At 47.9% G+C, this 23,548-nt stretch overlaps 12 protein-coding genes across 12 annotated transcripts; 5 read left to right on the top strand and 7 right to left on the bottom strand.

Moving 5' to 3' along the window:
- Nucleotides 1–745: 745 nt before the first annotated feature.
- On the bottom strand, nt 746–1,647 carry BJ212DRAFT_1264520 (cytochrome c oxidase assembly protein CtaG/Cox11-domain-containing protein; the record flags this gene model as incomplete). Its single annotated transcript, XM_041330423.1, has 4 exons — nt 746–881; nt 938–1,104; nt 1,157–1,474; nt 1,525–1,647. 4 exons carry the CDS (start codon nt 1,645–1,647, stop codon nt 746–748), a joined length of 744 nt encoding a protein of 247 aa, XP_041196419.1.
- A 288-nt stretch (nt 1,648–1,935) lies between these two features.
- BJ212DRAFT_1574925 (DnaJ-domain-containing protein) lies at nt 1,936–3,452 on the top strand. The gene is made up of 7 exons (XM_041342123.1): nt 1,936–2,058; nt 2,099–2,177; nt 2,228–2,304; nt 2,468–2,529; nt 2,709–2,917; nt 2,980–3,083; nt 3,150–3,452. Exons 1-7 carry the CDS (start codon nt 2,031–2,033, stop codon nt 3,236–3,238), a joined length of 648 nt encoding a protein of 215 aa, XP_041196418.1. The 5' UTR covers nt 1,936–2,030; the 3' UTR covers nt 3,239–3,452.
- A 2,960-nt stretch (nt 3,453–6,412) lies between these two features.
- BJ212DRAFT_1585691 (uncharacterized protein) lies at nt 6,413–7,615 on the top strand (the record flags this gene model as incomplete). Its single annotated transcript, XM_041342370.1, has 4 exons — nt 6,413–6,430; nt 6,499–6,561; nt 6,613–6,858; nt 6,983–7,615. The coding sequence occupies 4 exons, from the start codon at nt 6,413–6,415 to the stop codon at nt 7,229–7,231; spliced, it is 576 nt and encodes a 191-aa protein (XP_041196417.1). The 3' UTR covers nt 7,232–7,615.
- Nucleotide 7,616: 1 nt separating this feature from the next.
- BJ212DRAFT_1456988 (GPI transamidase subunit PIG-U) lies at nt 7,617–9,653 on the bottom strand (the record flags this gene model as incomplete). The annotated part of the gene is made up of 9 exons (XM_041338873.1): nt 7,617–8,217; nt 8,282–8,406; nt 8,469–8,512; nt 8,563–8,662; nt 8,714–8,975; nt 9,029–9,129; nt 9,178–9,347; nt 9,399–9,463; nt 9,524–9,653. The coding sequence occupies 9 exons, from the start codon at nt 9,651–9,653 to the stop codon at nt 7,946–7,948; spliced, it is 1,269 nt and encodes a 422-aa protein (XP_041196416.1). The 3' UTR covers nt 7,617–7,945.
- A 1,163-nt stretch (nt 9,654–10,816) lies between these two features.
- BJ212DRAFT_1445202 (uncharacterized protein) lies at nt 10,817–11,959 on the top strand (the record flags this gene model as incomplete). The annotated part of the gene is made up of 5 exons (XM_041338070.1): nt 10,817–11,017; nt 11,074–11,114; nt 11,173–11,264; nt 11,315–11,389; nt 11,448–11,959. 5 exons carry the CDS (start codon nt 10,817–10,819, stop codon nt 11,957–11,959), a joined length of 921 nt encoding a protein of 306 aa, XP_041196415.1.
- A 1,254-nt stretch (nt 11,960–13,213) lies between these two features.
- Nucleotides 13,214–14,757, top strand: BJ212DRAFT_914119 (uncharacterized protein). Its single transcript, XM_041344336.1, has 5 exons — nt 13,214–13,652; nt 13,709–13,749; nt 13,800–13,891; nt 13,945–14,019; nt 14,073–14,757. Exons 1-5 carry the CDS (start codon nt 13,452–13,454, stop codon nt 14,630–14,632), a joined length of 969 nt encoding a protein of 322 aa, XP_041196414.1. The 5' UTR covers nt 13,214–13,451; the 3' UTR covers nt 14,633–14,757.
- On the bottom strand, nt 14,608–15,681 carry BJ212DRAFT_1332853 (uncharacterized protein). The gene has a single exon (XM_041334823.1). It carries the CDS (start codon nt 15,519–15,521, stop codon nt 14,850–14,852), a length of 672 nt encoding a protein of 223 aa, XP_041196413.1. The 5' UTR covers nt 15,522–15,681; the 3' UTR covers nt 14,608–14,849.
- Nucleotides 15,682–16,017: 336 nt separating this feature from the next.
- Nucleotides 16,018–16,791, bottom strand: BJ212DRAFT_1264815 (uncharacterized protein; the record flags this gene model as incomplete). Its single annotated transcript, XM_041330440.1, has 3 exons — nt 16,018–16,161; nt 16,213–16,668; nt 16,717–16,791. The coding sequence occupies 3 exons, from the start codon at nt 16,789–16,791 to the stop codon at nt 16,018–16,020; spliced, it is 675 nt and encodes a 224-aa protein (XP_041196412.1).
- A 24-nt stretch (nt 16,792–16,815) lies between these two features.
- BJ212DRAFT_913891 (acyltransferase ChoActase/COT/CPT) lies at nt 16,816–20,052 on the top strand. The gene is made up of 7 exons (XM_041344335.1): nt 16,816–17,203; nt 17,257–17,831; nt 17,897–18,482; nt 18,649–18,878; nt 18,947–19,289; nt 19,511–19,727; nt 19,794–20,052. Exons 1-6 carry the CDS (start codon nt 16,894–16,896, stop codon nt 19,705–19,707), a joined length of 2,241 nt encoding a protein of 746 aa, XP_041196411.1. The 5' UTR covers nt 16,816–16,893; the 3' UTR covers nt 19,708–19,727; nt 19,794–20,052.
- A 114-nt stretch (nt 20,053–20,166) lies between these two features.
- BJ212DRAFT_1332842 (AAA domain-containing protein) lies at nt 20,167–20,750 on the bottom strand. Its single transcript, XM_041334822.1, has 2 exons — nt 20,507–20,750; nt 20,167–20,451 (listed from the first exon to the last, which is right to left on the bottom strand). Exons 1-2 carry the CDS (start codon nt 20,637–20,639, stop codon nt 20,219–20,221), a joined length of 366 nt encoding a protein of 121 aa, XP_041196410.1. The 5' UTR covers nt 20,640–20,750; the 3' UTR covers nt 20,167–20,218.
- BJ212DRAFT_1332840 (uncharacterized protein) lies at nt 20,549–21,022 on the bottom strand. Its single transcript, XM_041334821.1, has one exon. The coding sequence runs from the start codon at nt 20,875–20,877 to the stop codon at nt 20,695–20,697; it is 183 nt and encodes a 60-aa protein (XP_041196409.1). The 5' UTR covers nt 20,878–21,022; the 3' UTR covers nt 20,549–20,694.
- BJ212DRAFT_913867 (uncharacterized protein) lies at nt 20,686–23,162 on the bottom strand. The gene is made up of 7 exons (XM_041344334.1): nt 22,696–23,162; nt 22,297–22,590; nt 22,084–22,248; nt 21,408–22,030; nt 21,074–21,354; nt 20,936–21,028; nt 20,686–20,878 (listed from the first exon to the last, which is right to left on the bottom strand). Coding segments are annotated over exons 1-7 (1,749 nt in total). The 5' UTR covers nt 22,987–23,162; the 3' UTR covers nt 20,686–20,876.
- Between the last annotated feature and the right edge of the window lie 386 nt (nt 23,163–23,548).

Below are 23,548 nucleotides of genomic sequence, written 5' to 3'. Positions count from 1 at the left end.
GTCTAGTTGGTGGGAGGATTCGTGGCCAGCCTGTGACTCTTGGTCAATTACAGGAACGCCTCGCTCCACTGAAGATTCTGTGAGTAGTCTGGCAGCCAGACGTAAGAGGCCATACGAAAATTCCCTAGTGCTCCATCTATCTGATATCGCAAGATTTAGCTCGCAAGCTGTGCTGCAAACAATAGGAATGAATGCGCTCATCGCAATAGTCTCGAAGAGGGATTGCACCTTTGCTTTAACAGAGAAAAACGTGATAGGCGAGTTCTTGCCAAGTAGCATTTGGAGTCTGTCCCTGACGCTATAGCGAAAGCTAAAAAGCAATGGCGGTATATCAGCAGTGTTAGGGGCACATACCCCAGTACAATGTCGAGTTTCGACAGTTACAGCTCATCAACAGCCATGCCAAATTGTGCCTAGGATTCATATGGGTAAAGGTAAATAATATATGTGCAGGATTTAAAATTGTCAACGTACTTCAGCTAAAAAGTACATGAAAAGGCTAGTCAATCAGGGCCATATGATCATTCAAGTCAACAAGTCTGACCGTTATTAGCCTTACGGTATCGAAGGGCAGCAATAGTAGTTGTGTTTTGAATTTGCGGGTGCTTGAGATTATCCAGGTGTGAGGGCAAGGTGCATTCCGTTGCGTCCGAACAAGTATTGGTATGTATGCTGTAGAATAGATATACAGAGAAGTGCTGAGGAACGCTTGCTGTGCCCTGAAAATTATCAAAGCCAACATAAATCACGGGCTCTTTCCTGGTTGCGCATTGCGGATTTCTGCACGCGGTGCCATCTCGTAATTCTCAAACCCAAGGGACTTCTGAACGTCTTTGTCACTTGCATCCGGCTCAAGATGACCTTGAGCGTTACGACGGGCTCTATATAATCAGTATTTGAGGTTGGTGGATTTGACGGGCAACAGAGAGACACGGACCTGAAGAATGTATACGAGAGAACAACGTCATCAATGCCCCTACACGCAGGGTCATCGAGAATATCTTTGTCTATAAAGAAGAGGAGTGGCATATCAACTTCCTCTCCTGCAAGCAATTTCTGCTCCTCAAAACAGAAGCACTCTACTTTCGAAAAATACGGTGCGATCTACACCATCAAACATCAATGGGTGCTGACATCCGACTAGTGCGGTACCCACTCGGTCAGGCGTGACATTGTACGTTGCGATTCCAATTATGTCCTTTTTACTCTCATTCTTTGCCTTATAAAAAGCGAGGCTGGTCTCTCCGGGAAGGACCGTCACGAACTTCTGCTGCGGAGTAAAAGTCCACGGCAACGCTTCAGCACGGTCAGCATTGAAATGAACCTTGATGCGACGTGCTCCATCAACAGGAACCAGGCGCGCAGGTTCGAATCGGCCTGTTCCGACATTTGGAGTGCCGGCGAAGCCAGTGGCTGCGCAGAACATCCGGTAGAGCGGAACTGCAGCATAAGTAACCCCTACTGCAAAAACAATCTGTCCAGATGGGATGAAAATATGCGGCAAACAAGGCAGCGAAAGCGTACGACGGCAGAGGAGTACATCAGCAGATTGCGATTCCGGGCGGCGTATAATGACTGTCGGGATGCATATGGTGAAGTACGTGATTTAGCATTCAAAGGTGTCCTGGGATGCGAATCGGTGGCCATTTTTCGCCAAAGTAGGGACCGCGATGGCGACCATGAGCATGGACTTTTACTAAGACGGGTCACGAAATGAATGCTATTGAGAGTATGCAATGAGCGGTTCAATGAACGGCATCGAAGGAATGCGTCCGGGTAGTAATGAGCAGTCTTTGAAAAGTTGAGCGCGACAAAGATCATTAGTCTGAAAACACGCTCACCAACTGAGGTGCACGGCCTGCCTTCAATAAAGGTACACACAGCTTGAAGGACATCGCGGCCGTCATTAATGGCGAGCTTGAAGATATTTCCGCTTACCTTCAAGTGACAAGCACGTGACTTCTCTGTGAGGAAACCTTGAACCATACTTCAAATTGGTAACGCCCACGACGACGACGACGACAAGCGACATGTCGACAGGAACATCAACACCTTCTAGTTCGAAGACACCCACTTCAACAAAGCGATACTGATATAGAGCAGCTGCTCTCCCGGGAAGCATCTGCCTTCCAGCGAGAGCTTGAGGTCGAGCGGATTCTCAAGGCGTTCAAGCTCAAGTACGTAGCTACATCTTGCGTTTGATCAGTCATTTAGCATTATGACCTAGCCCATATGATATTCTCGACATAGATGAGTCTTCAAAGCCCGAAGGAATCAAGCGCAGATATCGACAGTTGTCTCTCTGTGAGCGATCTCGCTTCACCCGTCCTCTAATTCATAGAACAAAGCTGACGGTTTTGCGCCTTCGTAATCATGGTTGTTCGTCTGGTGATTCTGCTTGACCTGGAACTCGGCTTCACTTCATGTTTGATCGATTTTGTGCATGCGTACGTTGTTCCGTAACAAGTCATCCATCCTGACAAGACCCCCCACGCTCGTGCTCCAGATGCATTCGACCTTCTCAAGAAGGTGCGTTTTTCTCCCTTTCATGACACCTCCCAATGCTTTTAATTTTTTTGTTGAGTTCATTTCTGCATCATCTTCCGTTACTCAACACTCACTTCAACGGAAGTCTCAATATTAACTTTCCTCGTATATCATTTGGTTTGTCGTATACATGTGGATCCAAATTCTCACTCTTGACCCAGGCTGAATCCGAGCTATCCGACACTGCCAAACGCGAGGCTCTTGACGCCACAATTGCAGAGGCACGCCTACAGCTCCTCCGTAGTCACGGTTTCTCTACGAGCACGCAGGACGATGATCCGAAACTTCGAGGACTAGTCCCGTCCTTCAAGGTGCAGTTGCGAGCGAAGGTGAAAGACTTGTTAATTGAGGAAGAGGTTAGACGCAGGAAGTGAGATGCTCATATTTACTGTTGAACTGTATTGTGATCCTGATCATTCGGTATTCTTGCAGAGCAATCAAGATGAACCTTGCGAATGAGGGACTAGAAGCTCGGAAAAAGGAGGAAGAAATTGCTACAAGGAAACGTAAAGCGGAGGAGGATAAAACATGGGAAGGTGCGTTTTGTGACTTCTTTGGTCATAGTCACACTCAATGAATCATCGTCTATCACCCCCTCATAGAATCCCGTGAAACCCGTGTTGATTCGTGGCGGTCATTCAACAATACCACAAAGAAGAAGAAAAAGACAAAGGCCCAGATCCTTGGATGATTCCCTGAACGACCTACGCTCCCTTGGGAAACCCCGGTGCCCTGCCGTTGAATCTAGTTCACCCGCGTGGGTTCGAGCGTTTAGATTAACACCTGTCTTTCCTTGTAACCTATAGTTTCTGCAAATGTAAGAGATCTGCTATACCACAAGGACATGCTTCCTGTAGCTGACCGTACTTACGCACGCGTGTGCTCGAAACCGACAATTCATCACGCATAGTTGCAAAAGGAAGCACAAGCACAAGTAAACTTCGCATATCCACTTGGTAAATAAGGTTGCAGATAACTAGACTTTTCCATCTCTTCAACAAGGAGAAATAACCGCATCTTGCCAGGGCTCTTACAGGTATTTTATCTGTACAGCGAGGCTCCGTGATTTGTGGCGATCAGCTCGGGACTCCCGAAGCAGGCATCAGTAACTGTCAATATCGTGGGATGCGAGCATCACTCATTCTCACCGGACTTGGTCACCATCGATGCGATCTTTGTGAAACGGGGAAGTATTCGAGAAGGGCAAGGTAGAAACGGGTTTAGTGAAGGTTCCGCTTCACGAGGTACAGTTTCTCATGACGGACTCAGACGAGTGGTCAAGTCCCTTGTATACCAGGACATTTTAAATTTATTTATTATTATCTTGCCAATCACGTGTATATTGGGACCATTACAAAGCATCCAAATCAGCAATGGCCGCGTTCCGGATAGTCAAATTAGTGTCGGACGGTGCGGGGCGCTTTGAACTTTTCCGCCCGCTTCCTCCTGGCCAATGGCAACGCCTGGTAATAACTACTAGTGTTGTTCACCACTGCCAATCATTAATGTTGGCTTCAAGCCCCACTTCCAGCTCTGAATACCTCACATTTGAAATTTCCACTACAAGCCGCTGCAGAACTCATTCCCATGTATCTCCTCTTGTCAGCTTGGTCACGGTGGTGGTATTAATTAAGGAAGACGAGAAGCTCTCGACAACGCTCTGCACGAATAGCACAGGAGTATACCACAATACTTCTCGAGTTAGAACTGGATACACATGGTACATTGGACTCGCAACAAGAGGCATTCCATGACGAGAACATGGAGCAGGATTTACACATGAATACATAGCTTTAATGAGTGGTAGGTGAACCGCCACACACATAAAGTCATCTCCCTTTATAGATCAAAGGAGGTCGTGATTACGCAGGGCATCGAGATGCAGAGATGGTGGATCTACGATATCGGAGTCCATAGCGTCAGGTAAGAACACGGAGGTCGTCTCGCCAAGCTTAATCAACTTGCGACACACTTAGAGCGCCTTGTGCTCGATAATTATTCTCTCCTTGGACCTTATGAGATTCTTCGCGCGCATCATAAAGATAATCCTTTGTGGTATATATAACGTCGTTGATGTGCCTATACGCCAGCGATTCCGTGAAATATCCTGTGTCTACCCTTCTCAGACAAACGACCAGCCCAGCACCCATGTTGAGTCATTTGCAAACTTTTAGCTCTTCTGTGCAGCCGGGCGTGTCGAGCATTTCTTTGGTCCCCGATCAGAATGCAGGTGTGTAACTGGGTCAGACTGCCGCCCGCATAACCGTTACACCAAAAGGTGAAATACTGAAAGCTTAACTTTCAGCATCAGCGACATTTTACTGCTACTCGGAAGTTTGTTGCTCTGGTTATACATGCATTCCCGACATGTGAGTATGAGTAGCTTTCATCTAACCCCGTGACTCACCGGCATGGTAGGCTGGGCGGAGGTTTTGTCTGAATGACAGTGACACACAGAGGTGAGTCGTGTTTATGCTTTCGCACATGGGTGGTGCGGTTGACGACACGACACGTACTAGCAAGTAGTTCGCTGCTGAGTGCTCGGTCGTCATGGTGAACAAATTTCACCTTGCTGGAGCATTCGAGTTGAACACTTTACATTTGAGTAACACATGACTGCGTAAAATATGACTGACATATTTACGACGCATTGTTGTCCGCCCTGTTGTAAGCTTGCCGAATATAATTTATCATCATCAGCGCACAGCTGCAGTGTTTTGTCGTGATATTGATATATCTGAGCCTCACGGTAATCTGGAACTTCAGTCTGAAGTGACGCCATCACGATGCACCGTTGACATTAGGCTAGCCTAGAGCGACGATGAACGGGATAAATATATAAAATAGTCAAGAAGAAAAGTATAAGTATGCTGTGGTTGACGGGTCGATTTCCAGCGAAGTCCCGTCATCTATTTCTTGGCCTCGCGGGTATGAGAGGCTGTGCAATAGTCACATAATTTAAGGATTAACACATTGTCTCTTGATCAACGAGTGTCAGCTGCATGATCATGATGATTTGGCAAAGGAAGCGCGCCGTCATATGATATCTGGGACTGCTGCCATCCACGTTGTAAAAGAAACATCTGTGTAGGTACCGCACTGAAAAGCACGGTTTGACATCCAGAAACCCCTGTGCATTCGCATGGCTAAGATGACTTGCATAATGATCTGGTAGCTGCTGCCGAATAAGTAACCATTACAAGAGTAGACAAACTCCGCCGTCACGTGTACAAATGGAAACCACTGGATGTTTAAGTGCGATTAATAGTAATTGCGAGGAGCTTGTGCTTTGACCGGGTAATTTAAGTACGCACATAAAAATGCTGCACAATTGGAATGTACGCTCAAAATGACGTTAGGTGCACATGGTCAACGTTCAACTCGGACATGCTTTGGCAACAGCAGGTCTGGAATCTAGATGGTGTGAAATGGCGCACAAACCCATGACGTCCAAGCACGGAAGTGAAACTTGCACAAGCGACGTTGGTCTCAAGTGACTGACGAAATACAACTATATCATTATAAAAAGGCATTACTGAGCTATAATCTCAGAAGCCCACCCTACTCACGTGCGAGCATGCAACACGCCGATTTCGGTGCAACCTTGAATCCGTATGATAATGAGCGGACTCAGCCAACACAGGGCGTGGACTTGCAGCCTAGTTACACTTAGCCTAATGGAGATCAGGGCCATCCACCTGCATCTGAAGCGGTTGTTGTGCTGTGGCCCAATTGGAAATGCAATGTCCACAGGTCATTGAACAAGTGGTGCATCCACACTCACAAAGCAAAAATCCACAAGGGCTTGAGTATAAAACAGGTCATCCATGGACTCAAACCTCATACTCTCATATCCTTGCTCAATATGTCGTCTGAATCTTTGGTGAGCACACCGTCTTAAATCTAGCGAACTACGACTTACCGAGTCCCATGGGCTTGGGTATAAAATAGGACATCTATGGACTCAAACCTCATGCTCTCTCATCCGTGCTCGATACGTCGTCTGAATCCTCGGTGCGCATACTTTCTCAAACCTAACGAACTGCGACTTATCGAGTCCCATAGATATCCCCTGAAATCGAAACAGTCCCACCTAAACTCTATGACGTCGAAGTTGTCCAGTTTTGGCGAGGCGAGAAAGAGCCCCTACAGCCCTATCCCCTCCACTGGGCGATCTACGTCGAAACAAGTCCTGGCATAGGGAACACCTATCAGCTTGTAGGAAACCAAACGAACTACGCCATCGACATCAGAATCAGCCAGCCCCTCGAAAACTCGGAGGACTTACGTGGAAGTCATTCCGTTGGAAGCGTGAGCTAGGACAGAGCTCGCCAAAATGGAGATAATTCTCCCAAGAGTTGACGTCATACACAATGTTCCCTGGTGGAACAGCCAAGACTGGGTTGATGACGCTCTCAGATATCTCAAGTGTTAGGGTTTTTCTGGCATCATCGGGGAAACGAAGTTGGCGTGTCTACAAGACAATATGTGTTGGCTTCTGGAAGGTTGGCCTGAGATTGAGAACGCGGTGGAATTTGTCGGTGACTCGGAAGATCTGGCATGCGTCCTATCCAACCGACGTTCTGCGAGAGTGCACCGATGCGTCTGGAAGTTGCACGCCAATACCCGTGCACTGATTGATGAGGTAACAGTGTGGCTTTCGAGTCGGACTGAGAGGAATTGAAAGAATTTGGGGTCTAGACATAGTTTCGCATTCTGCATTTGTAATTTTATATCATTCTATCATCAGTGATTGAGAGTCACATCTCCAATATTAAGGGTGTAAGTAGCGAAATCTTTGAGTCATCAGTGATGTTTTCGGTTTGTATATATAGAGCTGAAACCGTACTGCGCATTCTGCTGTTCAGGCGCCTCACTGGCACTGTACTAGTTGAGGTACATCCCGTTCGCATAAACTATCGCCCACGACTGTCTGGACTCTGGTTCAAGTTCGCGAGATCGCTTGCAGGTATTTTGGCTTCCCTGCCACAATAGTAAGCCATAGGTTGGGTGATGTACACAAAAAACGCAAGAAAAGAGACACCAAAGAGAAGTTGTTTGGCTGAGCAGGAGTGACCCAAACAGTCATCACCGATTCCCCCATCTGGGTATATATTACAATCGCTCAGGATAGACTTCAATCGTATTAGATTCGACTATCTTGTTTGTAGTATTCATCTACTGTCTGCACGCTTCCTGATGCAAGCTACTCAGGCAATGTATGCATGGATGCTTTCTTCTCCCTCTTCTTCGTGGTAGCCTTTACCTCCGAGACACCAGATTATGGCGGCCATGACATTGCATGTCACCATGGTCTTTCCAACTATCTTCTTCGGCTTGAATTCCCGACACAGTGTTTCCTCGTCTACTATGTTCTGGTGGTACGGGAACAATAGCCTCACTGTTGTACCACCTCCCACCACACCACCTTCCCCTTCTCACCATCTACCTTTTCCTCAGCCCATACTTTCGCATCTCCCACAGCAATCCGCATCCCAGCCCAACATGCATCCACAAGCCCTGCACCACCCGCCATACCCATAACAAGACTCGCAGCATAATAAAAATTCGCGTTCCCACGACCCTCGCTCACCCAGAGTACATGTTGCAGCGGGAGGAGGAGCGCAGCGTGTAGGTGGAGGAGTGTGGTGATGATGGGATGTCGGAGGTCTGGAAGAGTGTGGGTAAAGTGAGTACAAGATAGGGTAGGGTTGTGGGAGGGAAGGGGACTTACAGCCATGTACTTCAGGGAAGATGGATATCATGCTTAGGAACAAGCCTGGGTCCGCGAGAGTTAAGTACGCTTTGAATATCCCCAAGACGCCTACGAGGAGGAACGTGGCGTAGAGGGGATCATGTCTACAGATAGAGTGTGTCAGAACCTATAACAACTAGCACGTATATTATTAAGAATCTCTTACTGAAATTTTACGCAGATAGGTAATATGTATATGACAAGGTGAACCTAACTATGTGGTTAGATGACATGCGTGCATGAAGACAACGAGAACGCACAGAGAAGACCATGAGGAAGAATGGTCTGAAATGGTCGAACATCTCTGTGAAGAAGTACCACCAAAGACTGGGGTTAGGCGTTAGATCTGGTAGTGTGAGGCTGGGATGCCGTGTTTATAGACCATCTCTCAGGAATTGGAAGTCGACTTACCTTGCGCCCCATGATGCCCTGACCCAACTCCAGTTTCCACCCGTAATGATGCATGCTGCGCCTACAAGGACGAGCCAGTATAGCGTGAACTCACCAAAGAGGAACGGTATACGCCTGAGGCTACCATGGAAAGGATGCGGGGAAGCGAGGTGAGACACAGGAGAAGAGACGAGCACCATGAGAATTGGGAGAAGTAGAAAGATAGAGGAGGGGGTGAGGTGAACTGCAAATGCGATAGCGAGGAGAGCAGAAGATACTTTTCCTGGAATTAGGGAATGCGAGTGAGCCAGCTTGGACGGAGGCGTTGGGACGTACCTTCAGATGCAAACATGAGAGCAAGGAGGGTGAAGGTATTTTCGAATGTGGATGTCGATAGCGCAAGTGATGGAAGGAGGAGGTAGGGATTCAGCAAGTAGCTGTGCAGTGCGTTAGGTGCATATTCGAAGTATGCTGATGGAACGTACACGCTTACGATGAGGTTTTCTACATTGGACCTCGTACCATTTTGAGATGATAAACCCTGGCGTGCGCGCCATATGCGGAGAAGTGCCCATGCTCCCATTCCATCAGACACAGCCCATATAATTGGGAGTGGAGGTACTATGGTTGAAAATAAGGAGAGTAGGAGAGGCGACTATGGCGCAGATGGTCACCCCAAGACACTTAATCTACTAGAGTGACATACATGGTGAAAAGCTCCTCCAATGTATGGGTTGATATTATTATCGAGGAGCCAGAGGCCCTCATTCACTGGTATCGATATGTATTAGCAATAGAATGACTTGGTTATAGCAATACTTTGACACATACAGCGAAGGTATGAGGTCAATGGAGAGCTAAGTTGATGGTCATGTTTGAGGAGATCTTGACCTGGAAGAGGTAGAACTGCGAGCAGAAGGCGAAGACATACCGGCACTGAAAACGCTGGTGGTGTGTTCATTGCGTTTTGGTTAGAGCCTGTTCGCGATCTCATAAATAGCTTAGTAAGGCCCTTCATAAGGACAACTGATCTGGCTCTCCGTGTCACCCTCACTTGTCGTGCGCTGGTATGTACACTGTCTTTTACTCACAAATGCCTTCATGATTCATCATCTAATTAGCTGCCCGTAGGTCCCTTGGAACCCATGTCGGTTTATGGTTGTTATTCATCAATAACACAAAGAAGAAAATCCGAATTCTTTCTGAACCGAGTACCAGTTGCATTCACGATATCTTGAAAGATCTTGAATCCGAATTATGTCCTAACTTGAACATCGTTCGGATTCAAGATCTTTTAAGAAACAGGTGTATCAGGTAGTACGTGACTCACTCACGTAGTAGGGAAATCTCAATGTCCTGTCATCGAACCTCGTTCACCCCCGCGCGTTTGAACAGACTACCCCCGTTCTGTCTTGTAACTTGTGGTTTCTGTGACAGATTGCAATGCACCACAGATCTACGACAGCATAAAGAGATGTTTCCAGTATGAGACGCAGACATGTATACAACAGAGTGCTGCACGGTAAACTTCCACTTGAAGAAAAGGCTGCAGAAATCGCCTCTGCTTTTCAGGGAGGCACTATGATCACATCTTCAGCGCATAGCACGATGTCGAGAACGAGTGTAGCACAGGCACGGACTGACTTGGACGAGAACCATATGAGGACAGCGTCCCCGCTCAACTTGAGTGGCCACAGCCATCATCATCCGATGAGCAAGCCAACTATCCTGCTGATACATAACACTGGTACTCAAAAGTTTTAGCCAAGGTGATTTCCGTGTATTGCTAATCGCTATTACCTTGTTCTGGCACGCACTTGATCACCATGGCAGCAATCGATTGACTATGGATATCACTTCCATCGCCTGAGTCTTAGCTTCAGAAGTGGCGTGTCACATATGCGTAGTTCAGGGACTGATAAGAATACGATCCAATCAATGGAGTACCGACTCGTACTGCAAGTCATCTGTATTCATCCGTTCCATTATACAACACTTCGTACCAGATCTGAAGGACTTAGCATAATATTAAAGGTCATTTTCTGAATGCCGGGGTCAGTCCGAGTCACCTTTTTAAAGGATGCAGGATATTTGCTGCGGTTGCACAATTTACATCCCATCACGATGGAGGGTGCTGCTGTACACGATGACTCTACGACGTTGTTGGCCGACGTAGCATTTCAGACCGCATCAATACCAATAGTAGATACCAGCCTTTACAGTTTGTCTTCCGAAGAAGCTGCGTTCTTCAAGGCGCAAATCGGCATCGACGACGACGAAGACTTGAAGAGGCATATCCTGGAGGTGCAGGCGAAAGCATACAAGGTGAGTTACCTGCAGAGGATCTCACCACAAGTTGAATAACCCTCTGCCTTTGAAAGGTTGCACCATATCCTTGTATTCACGGATTTGTCTTTCTTCGGTACGTGAAGTTGTACTAAATCTATGCAGTCGACCCATAACAAGGGAACCATGTTCAGCTTAAACATATCAAGTTACCTTGTGTATGAACACATCCTCAAGCTTGGTCGCGAGCGCCCCGATGCCGTGTTACTCGACCTTGGCTGTTGTTGTACGTCAAATAATAATCTACTTTGTTGGTTTAGCTTGCCTCCATTTTAGTCGGGGTTGATGCCAGAAAGGCTGCGGCGGATGGTTTTCCTGCGAAAAATATCATTGCTTCAGATATCAGCAACGGTAATTCATTTCGTCTGTGAACCATTCTTGCTAACGACTCGGATGGGTGCATATACAGAATTCCTCGAGCTGAGCCACGAACTTTTCAGAACGACACCAACTTCTTACCCGGGATGCCTCCTTCCAGGAGATGTCTTTGATCCAGAATTTCTTTCCATAGCTGCACAGCCGAACGACATTTCTTCGACCCCAGCTATCGATTTATCCTCGTTGGAATCCCTTAATCCCCTTCATGGCTGCATAAGCGCAATCAACGCTACAAGGCTTTTCCACCTCTTCACTGAGGAAAAACAAGTGCATCTTGCCAGGGCTCTCGCAGGTCTGTTATCTGCGCAGCCAGGGTCCGTTATTTGCGGTTATCAGGTCGGAACTCTCGAAAAAGGTATGGTAATTGCGAATATATCGGGCTCCGAGCATGGGTTGTTCGCTCATTCTCCTCAAACTTGGTCATCTTTGTGGGATGGAGAGGTATTCGAGAAGGGAAGTGTAAAGGTAGAAACAGAGTTAGTGGAAGTTGCGATTCACGAGGTGCAATTCCTCATGATGGAGTGGTCAGTGGTGAGATTGTAGACACAAACATCGCAGTCGAATTAAGGAAGTGCATGTACAATATTAATGCTAGAGGAGATTGTTAATAATCTAGACTTGAGGGTCAGTATACATGTTCGTCCAAACTGCGGTCCTGCACAGGCTTACTTAAGCGGACCTTCAGCCAGTCAATTAATTTAATTCGTTCATCGTTCAATCTCGCCGCGCACAAATAATTTGATCTCGCACTGTCGTTTGATCATTATTGCAGAATGCATAATCTCTCGATTAGAAAATATCTCCAGTTGTCTCATTCCCGTCGTCCGAGTTGTCCATATCCACGTCATTGTCTAATTCTCATTTGACGTCAATGACATTTTGGACCTCAAGTGGAATTCACTGACACCGACTAGTGTCAAAACTTTTTATCGAGTTCATTTCTCGTTCGTCAGTCCTCAAGATCTCTCTCGGAAGGTACGTTTTTTTCGGTCAGAAGTGTTTTCATGAACCATGACTCATCATTATCCAAGACCTGCCCGTAGTCCCGTGGAACCCTAATTGATTCATGACCACCACTCAAACATAATATGAAGAAGAAAACTCAGTTCCTTGAATGAAGATCTGAAACACAGTTGTTGTAGGACATCATCCAAGGATCTGGGTCTCCGTGGGTCCATCCAAGATGCAGGTGGATCAAGTAGTACTAGGGAAACTTCAATGCCCTACCGTTCACCCGCGTATGTTCTGGCACACAGATTACCCTCTTGTAACTCATAGCCTCCGACAAATTAAAATGCGAGAGAGCCACTACACCACAAGTAGATGCTTTTATGTTGCCGAGATGTGTGTCCAAAAGCGTTAATTTGTTATGCATACTGGTTTCTGCTTATCCATTTGACAAACAAGGCTATAGATACCACCTCTGCTTTTCAGCCAGGCACTAACAATATTGATGTCTTCAGTGGATGCCGCGATGTCGAGGACGAATGTAACCCTGGCACAACTTGACCTGATCCAGGCCACCGATGCCATCTCCTGCATGAACCGGTACGGTGAGCAAACCAACGATCCTGCCGATAGCACTAGTACTTAAACATTTTAGTCAGGGTCACTTCACCGTGAAGCTAGTTCTTTGTTCTGGCATGCGTTCACTATCAGGGGCAGTGCTCGACTAATAGTGGACATTGCTTCGTCGTGTGAGTTATCTCTTTGGTTCTGTGTCAGATATTATGAATGGGTCACGCCGCTCACGCTTCCATTTTCACATCATATCTTGGGCTACCACTGCCACAAGAGATGAACAGATGCTCGCACGTCTTGTTATATAGCGATAGGAATTTTTTTACGTCCGACAAAGCCCGCTGGAATCGGGGATGCTAGCTTCACATAGCTTCACTAGCTGAATCAGGTGAACAATACAGCAACCGATTCGGCAACGATTATCTTATTGATATCTGTAGACGCTTCAGGGAAGAGTCGTTCGCGTTAAAAAGGACGCGGAATGCTGCCTCAGGACAAATTGTAGCCCCTCAAGATGGAAGGCGCTTCTATGCACGAGGACTCCATGATGACGTTGGGCGACGTAACAGTTCGCACCGCGTCAGTCCCAACAGTAGACACTAGCTTCTACAACCTGTCTCCCGCACAAGCTGCGTTCTTCAAGACACAAACTGGTATTGATGATGATGAAGACTTGAAAAGGCATATCCTAGAAGTTCAGGCGAAAGCATACAAGGCAAGTCATTCCCAGAGGACTTCGTAGTAAGTCTAATAACCATCTGCCACTGACAGGTTGCGCCATATCCTTGTATTCATGTATTCAACTTCCTTCGGTATGTTTTCAGTAGATCTGCACGTCACACGGAAATTGAACATTTTTCAGGTTAAACTTATCAAATTTTCCTGTGTATGAACACATCCTCCAGCTTGGTCGCGAGCGCCCCGATGCAGTGTTACTCGACATCGGTTGTTGTTGTACGTCAAATCATTATGTACTTGTCTTGAATAATCTTCTGACTCCATTCTAGTCGGTGTTGACGCCAGAAAGGCTGCGGCGGATGGGTTCCCTGCCAAAAACGTTATTGCGTCGGATATCGTCAGCGGTAATACAGTTTTCCTGTGAATAACCATTCTTGCTGACGATGTGTGTTTACAGAGTTTCTTCAACTAAGCCACGAACTTTTCAAAACGACACCAGCTTCTTATCCGGGATGCCTCCTTCCTGGAGATGTCTTCGATCCAGAATTTCTTTCTATAGCAGCGCCGTCAGACGACATCTCTCCGGCGCCAGCCATTGATTTGTCCTCGCTGAAAACCCTCAACTCCCTTCATGGTCGCATTAGCGCAATAAACGCTATTACATTCTTCCACCTCTTCAACGAGGAGAAACAATTGCACGTTGCCAGGGCTCTCGCGGGCCTTTTATCTGCTCAGCCAGGTTCTGTAATTTGCGGCTTTGACACCGGATCTCGCGAAAAGGGCACCGTGACTGCCAATTTATCAGGTGCCGAGTATCAGACGTTTTCTCATTCTCCCGAGACTTGGTCATCTATGTGGGATGGAGAGGTTTTTGAGAAGGGGACTGTCAAGGTAGAGACAGAGTTTATGGAAATTCCAGTTTTCGATGTACGACACTTGATGATGAGGTGGTCAGTGACTGTAGATAAGTATAACAGCGGTCTCCAACCCCGAACGGCAATAAATTTGATTTTTTAAATTAAAAAAAAGTATAACAACGGGACGCATCCAAGGTGCGGGAGACAATACTCGCCTCGACCTCTGTAACCCCTGCATCTCCTTCCGAACCTAGTTGTACAAGAAGCCAACATCGGGTGTCTATGAAATAGCTCTCCTAACACTTGAAATCGAGTGGTGATATAATTGACCAAAGAACATCACATACAAAGAATTTGCAACATTAATCAAAATATTCTCAATCAGAAATCTCAATTATATCCTCATCGACTACCGCCCGCGTCCGTGTTCGCGTCCGTGTTGGAACATTCTCTTTTCCATCATCTGAATCGTCCACATACATGCTATCGTCCGACTCGACGTCAATGACATTTTCCCGCAAGGTAGACGGAACATGTTGACGTCGAACGGAAGCAGGGCTCGGTACCCCACACTGGGTGGAGTTTGCTGGCCGGCGTTGGGCCGATGTAGGACCGATTCGGGGATGTGATGTCGTTGTGCTAACGGTTGAAACTGCGGACGGTCGAGATGAGCCAGACGCCATCTGCAGAGCAGTTGTCATCCCTTGAATACCTTGATAGCGTGAACCTTTCGCCTGCGAAGCATTCATTTGACGCATGTCTCGTGTATTAGAACCTGAGCCTCTCGTGCCTGGTGGTTTAGAAACAGTCGCTAATGCTTCTGCCTCTATTTTATCCGCTTGCGCAAGGAGTTCTTCATCGATGTCTAGGTCCATCAAATCTAAATCGTAATCTGATGGTGGGGATGGGGGACGGGGTGGTGACGCAGGTTTTGCAGATGGAACATTTCGCTTTGAGGGCAGTTTGGAGATGGGCTTTGAAGGTGAGATAGGCGCTGATCCGGACTCAGTTATGAAAGCCTCGAATTCCTCGTCATCCAAGCTCCACATGGCATCCCGTGGTGCGGGGGAGAGGATCCGAGCCCTTGCCAGGGGGGCAGAGGGGTTATCCTGTGGATTAGTGCCGGAGGTCGATGACGAAGGGATTGAGGTTGACAGCGTAGAAGACGTAGAAAAGTATGGCGAGGTGGTCGACGCAAGATTACCTGGAGCAGAGGGAGGCTTGAGCGAAGAGGTTGGTTTGGAAGATGCGACAAGGGTAGACGAGGTGGAAGCGGGGATAGAGCTTGACTTCGAGGCTGCTCGTGCTAAGCTTGGTTTTGGTGCTGCAGTAGATGAGGGCTTCGATCGAACTGCTGGAGGTGCAGCATTGGTCGATATTGAACTTTCGGGTGGATTACCAACAGACGGTCCGTTAGCAACAGGAGGAGATGGAACTCTGAGGAGCGGGGGCGCCTCTGCTTCACCAGGTGGTTGTGGATTGGGTTCTGGGTCGGCTTGTCTAAGGAGTATTAGTTAGTTTGATGATTATTTAAATGAATGGAACTCACCCAAGCCTCCGTCTCAAGCTGCGCAGAAATATTTCATCTTGCATTACCTCATGGTCCTCTGTTTGATGTCCTTTCAGCTCGATCGTCTGGGGTTCAAGGAAGATAATGCCTCTGCGAATCTGTACGTCTTTCAAGAGGATCTAACAGCCGGACTCTATCAAAACGACACAAAGCGACTGACCAATACGTACCTTGTACCCCAGCGGAGTGACGCCAAGTTCAAGCTGTGGTATAGAACGATATTCTACAGCTTCAACAGTTGTGAAACCATCGCTTAACTCAAGACGCAGCATGCCTCTCGGATACTTTGGGACTGGTCCTTCATCCTCTTCCGCATCCTCTTCATCCTCTCTAGCAAGGCCAGCCAAGTCCGCTCGATCCATACGATTTTGCCTCACGTTCATCAAGCTGAACGCACTATTACCAATGTCGCTGATGGCACGAATCTCTACGAGGCATGGAAGGCCTGTAAGACGAGCCCTTTTGATGGTATGGATATTTTGTGGGAGACCAGTGTTTGGCAGGGTGGAGTCTGCGAGGCTGGACTGAAAAAATTGAGAAGTTACATGGGAACTAAATTGTGGAAAGTCAGTTGGAGAAAGGGAGTAGGAGTGCGCGATCCATGAGCAACAGTCACGAAGCCAAACCTGCGGGTGAATAAATATCATAAATGCAAACTATTAATTAGAATTTACTGGATCTAGAGCTGGACGTGGATACTGTTCGTTGACCCATTTAACGATGTTTGCAGGTGCAGCGGGTTCAACCATCGAAGCTAAAACTCAGGCTTAACACAAAGGCGCGTCACGTCGCGCGTGTTCACACCATTTTATAATTTAAGTCACGTGTGTCCTTTGCTCACCGCGACTGGCATGATCTCAAGGTCAACGTTACTAGTAGGCGGCCGCATAACACTCCGATACCGCCCGAGGCTATACCAAAGTTCCTCGTTCATCCTCTCGTTGAGGTGTGCTGGGCTGAGCACCATGGCAAAGTTGCCGCGTTTGCCCGTACCAGACCTCCGCAAGACGCTGGACCGCTACTTGCAGTCTATTCAGCCTTTTTTGCGCGAAGATGAGGCACGCGGTCACTCTCTTTTTGAAGCGAGCTACGAAAAACGTGTTCAATGGGCAGATGACTTTGAGAAAGGTATTGGCCGCCTTTGCCAACATAAGCTCCATGGTATGTCCTTCTGTTAATCCGACAAAAATTAATTCAACCAACCGCACCTGCAGAATTGGACGCTCGGTCGCCACATAACTGGCTAGACGATAATATTTGGACGAACCATGCCTACCTCTCATGGCGTGCCCCGCTCCTCATCAATTCCAACTGGTGGCTTACGTTCATTAATGATCCCTCCATACCCGAGTCGATCTTGCGCGGTGACACTAGATCAGGTATTGAACCATGGCAGGTGCGCCGTGCCGCGTGCATATTGCATCGCATTCTAGACTGGCGCGCCCGCATGGTTAACCAGCATCCAGACCCTGACACAACCCGTACCGGTGTCTGGCTCCTAACTAATACGGAGAAGATGTTCAACACATGTCGCTTACCAAGAGCTGGAGCGGATGTACTTGCAACCAGGAATCCGGCATCCGAGCATGCCCAGGATATCATGCTCATGTTGTATGATTTTGTGTATACTGTAAGGGTCTGTGATGATGATCGGACACCGTTGCCTGTACAGACCATGGAGGATCGAATACGTGCGGTAGTACTGGACGTAATTAAGAGAATAGATTCCGGGGAAAGCGCCGTGCCAGTCGGTGTCTTGACTTCGGATGATAGAGACCGTTGGGCAGAGGTCAGTGTGTCTTTCGATTCTTATTTTCTTGCTCGTCCCCTTACTAACCGACATCACTCCCATAGAATTATCAACACTTGCTTTCCCTTTCACCTACAAATGCCTCGACCTTCCGCGCTATCAACGAATCTATAATGGCTCTTTCTCTCGACCATTACACTGCCATGCCATCGCATTACCCAACCGCTACCTTACCAAGTTCTTCCCAATCATCTCACGCAAGCATCCCAGCATTGGACTCTGGGGCAGAAATCCACGCACACCTTCACAACACCCGCTCCCCTCCCCGAGCTCGGAACAGATTCTTCGATAAAAGCCTTACCCTATCATTAGAGCGCAATACCCGTGCTGGCGCAATGGGTGAACATGCACCTGTCGATGCTTTAGTGCCCAGCATTGTCTTTGATTATGGTGTCATTGCTGGTATCGACTCTTCTGCATTCTCAGAGCCTGTTCCACGCCCTCTTACTTTAGAGGAGGCTCGTGTGAGTGATGGTGGCAAAGGGTGGTCCCGTTTGGACTGGGTGACCGACGAGCGGATCGAAACTCAAATAAGAGAAGCGGAAGGACGGGCTCAGGCCTCGATCAATGACTCAGAGGCAGGGGTTTTGGAATTCGGGGAATATGGAGCAGAATGGATAAGTAATGTTGGTGAGTTTGCGACTCCTTGTAGATTCTGTGGCGTTTTGTCTCTTCTTTATTTTTTTAAATGTTATGGTGAACATCCGAAACTCATACCCATGAAGCTCAATATTTCTCCCCTCTCCTGTACCCTTCTTTCTTTTGTTGCAAAGGTCATTAAACATTTCATTATTAGCACTCCTTCCGCCAGACGCCTATATCCAACTTGCGCTTCAACTTGCCTGGTACCGCTCCCGCGGATTCCTCACAGCGACCTATGAAACAGCCCTTACGCGAATGTTCAATGCTGGCCGTACAGAATGCGTGAGGAGTGCAAGTGTGGAGGGATTAGACTTTGTTCAAGCTGCCAAGGAATGGGGACGTGGAGCTGAGTATGTGGCAGAGGGGGGCCAGCACGAAGTGGAGGTGAATTCGTTTCATACCTTTATAGTGACGACGGAAACTCATATTTTTTGATCCACTAATCTAATCAGCCTCGCGTACTTTTCCCCCTCCTCCAACACGCCATCCAAACCCACGCAAGGCGCACGAGAGAAGCTGCTACGGGTCGTGGAATCGATAGGCACTTATTAGGCCTGAAGTTAATGCTCGAAGAACTCCCTCTAGATGCGTCCACACCTGCTTCCTCCTCCTCGGACTTTCCCTCGAGTTCAAGTCCCACCGGCCCCCCGCAAAAACGTACGCACCCCCTCTTCACCGACCCTCTTTTCTCTCGCTCTCAGGAGTGGAAGCTCAGTACTAGTGGCCTGAGCGCCGGTGATCAATTCCGAGGCACTGGCTTTGGAGCTGGTTGGGAGGATGGTTATGGGATTAATTGTAAGTTTAACTCGTTTCTTTTATAATTGTTTTGCGGGATCGTCGAACCTCAGTGAGGGAGTTTTCATCTGTAATGGTTTCCCATCTGCATTTGTTATTGTCACCGACATCACCATCAGTTGACCAGGTCGACCGAAGATGTTCGCTTTCGAATTTAATTGGAGATTCCTTTCACGCTCACCCTCGCTACTAAACTAAGCTCATACTCTGTCCTCTCACAGATCTCATAGCACCTCACTGCGTCAAATTCTGCGTTGAGTCCAAATTCTCATCCCCGCTCACCTCCACGAACGAGTTCAAGCAGTACATCGCAGATGCGCTCCGGGATATACGAGTGATTTGCGAGGCTGGAGAGCTCCAGTTGAAAGACAGAACGAAGAAATTAGCGGTGGGCACGCAGGTGCACGCACGGTTATAGGCCTGGTGGCATTGATCAAGGTTTGTGCCTTGGCTCGTGAACGCGAAGCCCCGACACTGATGGAGATTACTTGATCTTGACTGTAGATAATCGCAAGCGATCAAACGCCCGTGCCGGTTCAATAGAAGCTTGTTGGATGCTCGATCGAGAATTCTATACATGCGTGAAACGGTTATCAGCGACCGCCCTCCTTGTAGCCGCACAAGACCTGTCCAACTTGTGTTGGTGATTACGACGTCCAAACTCCATTAGATTACCCTACTCTCATTCGCACAAAACTAAACTATACCTACTTATCGCATACCACTCGTACGCAATTGAAACAAGAAAATTCGTTCTTTACTGCGAGAAAAAGAAAAAAAAATATGCCTTGATCCAGGAACAACCAACCGCGCAAGCTATTTTACAGATCAACAGTAAAGTATTGTACAACTAACTATCATCACGAAAGCACTCAAAGCCCTGTTTAAGTCCGATGACGACCATTCGACTAGCACCTTCGCGAGCCCACCTACACCGCGATCCTCTCCAACTCGTCCTTCTCAATCCACTCGTGCTCGTAATACTCTAATAGGCTGCCTACGAGTGAGTTACACCCTGCTCGTTTCATAAATTTCTGGCTCGTGCAAATGATCATGCCTTTCTTGCATCGAGTAAGCATGACATTAGTCCGGCGCAAATCGGCGAGGAATCCGAGCGCCGTGGACCGCACGAGTGAGATCACAATGTAATCTTCCTCGTTACCTACACATACAAACCGTAAACATGATGGTTACAAATATATGTTGCGAGAACGAACCTTGAAACGAGTCGACGTTGAAACACTTATCCTCCCAATCGAGCTCCTGGAGCTTTAAGCCCTCCTCAATCAAACTCCGCTGAGCGTCGTACGGGGTGATGATGCGGAATTGCTTATTCTTTGCTTGCAACATGCCAGCGATGCACAGAATGGTTTGGCATTCTCCAATGTTCTGCGCACGACATTGATCAACTGCGAGTGACTGAATTCAAGTGGTTTACCTTCCAACTAGTTCCATGTAGCTGTTCCTGGCTGGGAATGTTGACAAAATGACAAGCCATTCTCTCGTTCGCGACGGGGTGTGACGGATTCGACTCCAGTTGGCCGTCATACACAGCTTCAGATATGAACCCTCCAATTTGAGGGGGCATCCTGTCTACAATAAAATGTTAAATTTTGGGGTAGGAGCACATTAAGGTAAGGACTTACATTGGGTATTTAAAAAAATGGCGTGGTCCTTGAGATGCTTGACCTCGAAGATGCTCTTCAGGTCCTGGATATCATCCTGACCATAGGGTGGCACTGAAGATGTCAGAACATGCGATGACATGCAGCATAAATACTTACATTGTTTATCATCACCAATGAAGCACACCTTTCTAATGGAGGTATGAGAGGTGAAGAGAGGAATGTAGTCACCAATCTCAATTTGGGACGCTTCGTCGATGACGAGGGTCCTGAGTGGCGCAGCTTTAAAACCTCCAAACCTTTGAAGAGCGAAAGATGATAGCATAGACAAGGTACATAGAACAATCGGGGTGGTCTGGAGCTCCTTAAAAAAACCTGGCGCAGAGAAGTCCTCGGATATGATGATATTGGCCCGAATGTTGGCATAGAGGTGTTCATGCCTAGATTATGTCAGTCTGCCTAAAGGGGAAAGACCACCAGCAAAAGGACTGACCAGTATTCGAAAAATTCCTTTGAGACTAGAAGCTTCCAACTGGTCAGGCCAAAGTCAGCGAGTTTCTCGGCAATATTCTTGACGGCAACATTGGATTGGGCAATGAGCCAGATGCCAGAGAGTCCACCGGCAAGGGCAGTCTGAACAAATGAGGCGATGACAGTGGTCTTACCGGTTCCAGGGGGGCCCTGGATGACAGTAAGACGCCCGTCATTCGACTGCTGGAGCATCCGCTTCACAGCTTTCGTCTGGGATGGATTGAGGGGGCGACTGACACGGTCGGCACGGAATCTGACAACATCCGCATCGTTCGCCTCCTCCGTCCAGGCGGAGGGCCATTGGAAGTTATCTCTGGGAGACGAAAAGAATATCAACTGAACCCACGGATTGTCGTGCTCGAGGTTAATGAGACCTTGGAGGATCTCTAGAACCTTCTGAGCACGCTGGATCTCAGCCTGCGTAGGGTCATCACGACCGATGATCTTAATCGAACCGATGATCTTGCCAACGAAACTGAGACTGTTAGTGGTAGCGAGTTTCGCGGTGCGACCCTTAGACTTGGCAACCTGACCGTCAACAGTGAAGCCCCGCCCGCTGCGCCCGCCGATATCAATGAATGCACGCTGAGAAAATTAGCTGTCAAATAAGGCACGCCATGGATACGCGAATGACATGCCTGATGCTGGCCCTTGCGAATTTTGTTCTGGTATCTGTCAGCTTGGGCATTGATGTGGTTGTCCTTATGGTCGATAGAAGTGGCAAACTGGCGCGTGACCTCGGTCGGCTTCTTCTGCTCGAGTTGGAATGAATCCTTCGAGCTCTTTGCAAGGAATTCCAACGCCTGTGATCACAATCAGCGCCATCATTCACCAAGAAAGCAGTGAACTACCTCATCAGAGAGTCGGAAGGTGTCCACTGGAGGCACTTGCGCGAGACGATCGTCCATGGTTGGGAGTTGCGAGATATAGTGTGCGATCCATGCACGTTGTGCAAGTGAACTGGTGCCATTCTTAGTAACGAGGGGATGATCGATGATGGTATCATCGCAGAATACTTTGTTGATGTTTCCATCGTGTACATGATGAAGATCACCAATGGCCTGTTTAACGGTGGCGAGCGGGGCACGTGTTTTCGGTCCTGCGCTCTGCATATCGATCGCATTTGCGATCCGAAGATCAAGTGTCTGAGATAAAGCAAGGGCGATTGGTGCGATGTCGAATGCGTATAAGAATCCGGTGGTGCGACGGAGGAGGTTCTGTGTCAAAAACACCCGAGCGGCAGTATTTACCTTACTGGCGGGTGTGACAGGGCGTTCATCGTGTTCGTTGCCCTTGCTCTTCCTCAACTCGAATTCGATGATGACAATCGTGGACGTGTCAGCGATTGCAAGCATCGCGAGCTCTCCAGTGGGCGCAAATCCGCCAGCAAGGCCAAGGGCATGTCCCTCGTTCCTTTCTAACAGACTGCGCAACTGATTTTCCTCTTCGTTCAAGTGTGATTCAGGTATAATGTGGACTGATAGCGTTCCACTGTCGACACCCATGACATTCTGGTAGAGTAGTCTTGTTGCTGTGGACATGATGGCTTTGGATATGATGATGGTGGTGAGTGGCAATGTGTAACGATGGAGTGCGACTCTATTTCAAGGTCTGCAATGAGGCTCCGGGCCCGAAGCCTCATGACTAGGCGGGCGCTTGCTGAGTTCTGACTCTAGCTGCAGTTTCCAAGCGGTCCTCGTGGTTCCCAGCTCTTTGAGCGGCCCTCCGAGTCTTTCCATTGTCTATAGGTATCACAATCTCTCCGCAGTCTTTGTCGCTTTGCCGTTTTAAGTCCCCAAGTGTCATCCAGACTCTTGCCCGGTCAAGCTCTTTTTCTGACTCCGGAACTCCATGGGAGAATCTAAATTCAGCTGTGATTCTTTTCACAGACTCGATTGCCTAAGTATTGCTGACCACGACTCGCCAAGTCACACTGCTAGGCGCGCTATTTGGGGTTGCCATCAATCAGAATGCTGATTGTTACTCATTGTCCCCCTAACAAAGGCGAAAGGAAGGAGGATAGCCGTCTTCTGTATTGAGTGACGGTATGATACCTCAGTACGTTCGTTATGACGTGTTAATTCCTTTGTGCTTTGTGGTAGT

Source organism: Suillus subaureus (genome assembly GCF_016647635.1).
Source record: "Suillus subaureus strain MN1 chromosome Unknown BJ212scaffold_6, whole genome shotgun sequence".
Classification (NCBI taxonomy): Eukaryota; Fungi; Basidiomycota; class Agaricomycetes; order Boletales; family Suillaceae; genus Suillus; species Suillus subaureus.
Note: the sequence above shows the minus strand (reverse complement) of the source record. Positions and strands in the feature narration are given on the sequence as shown.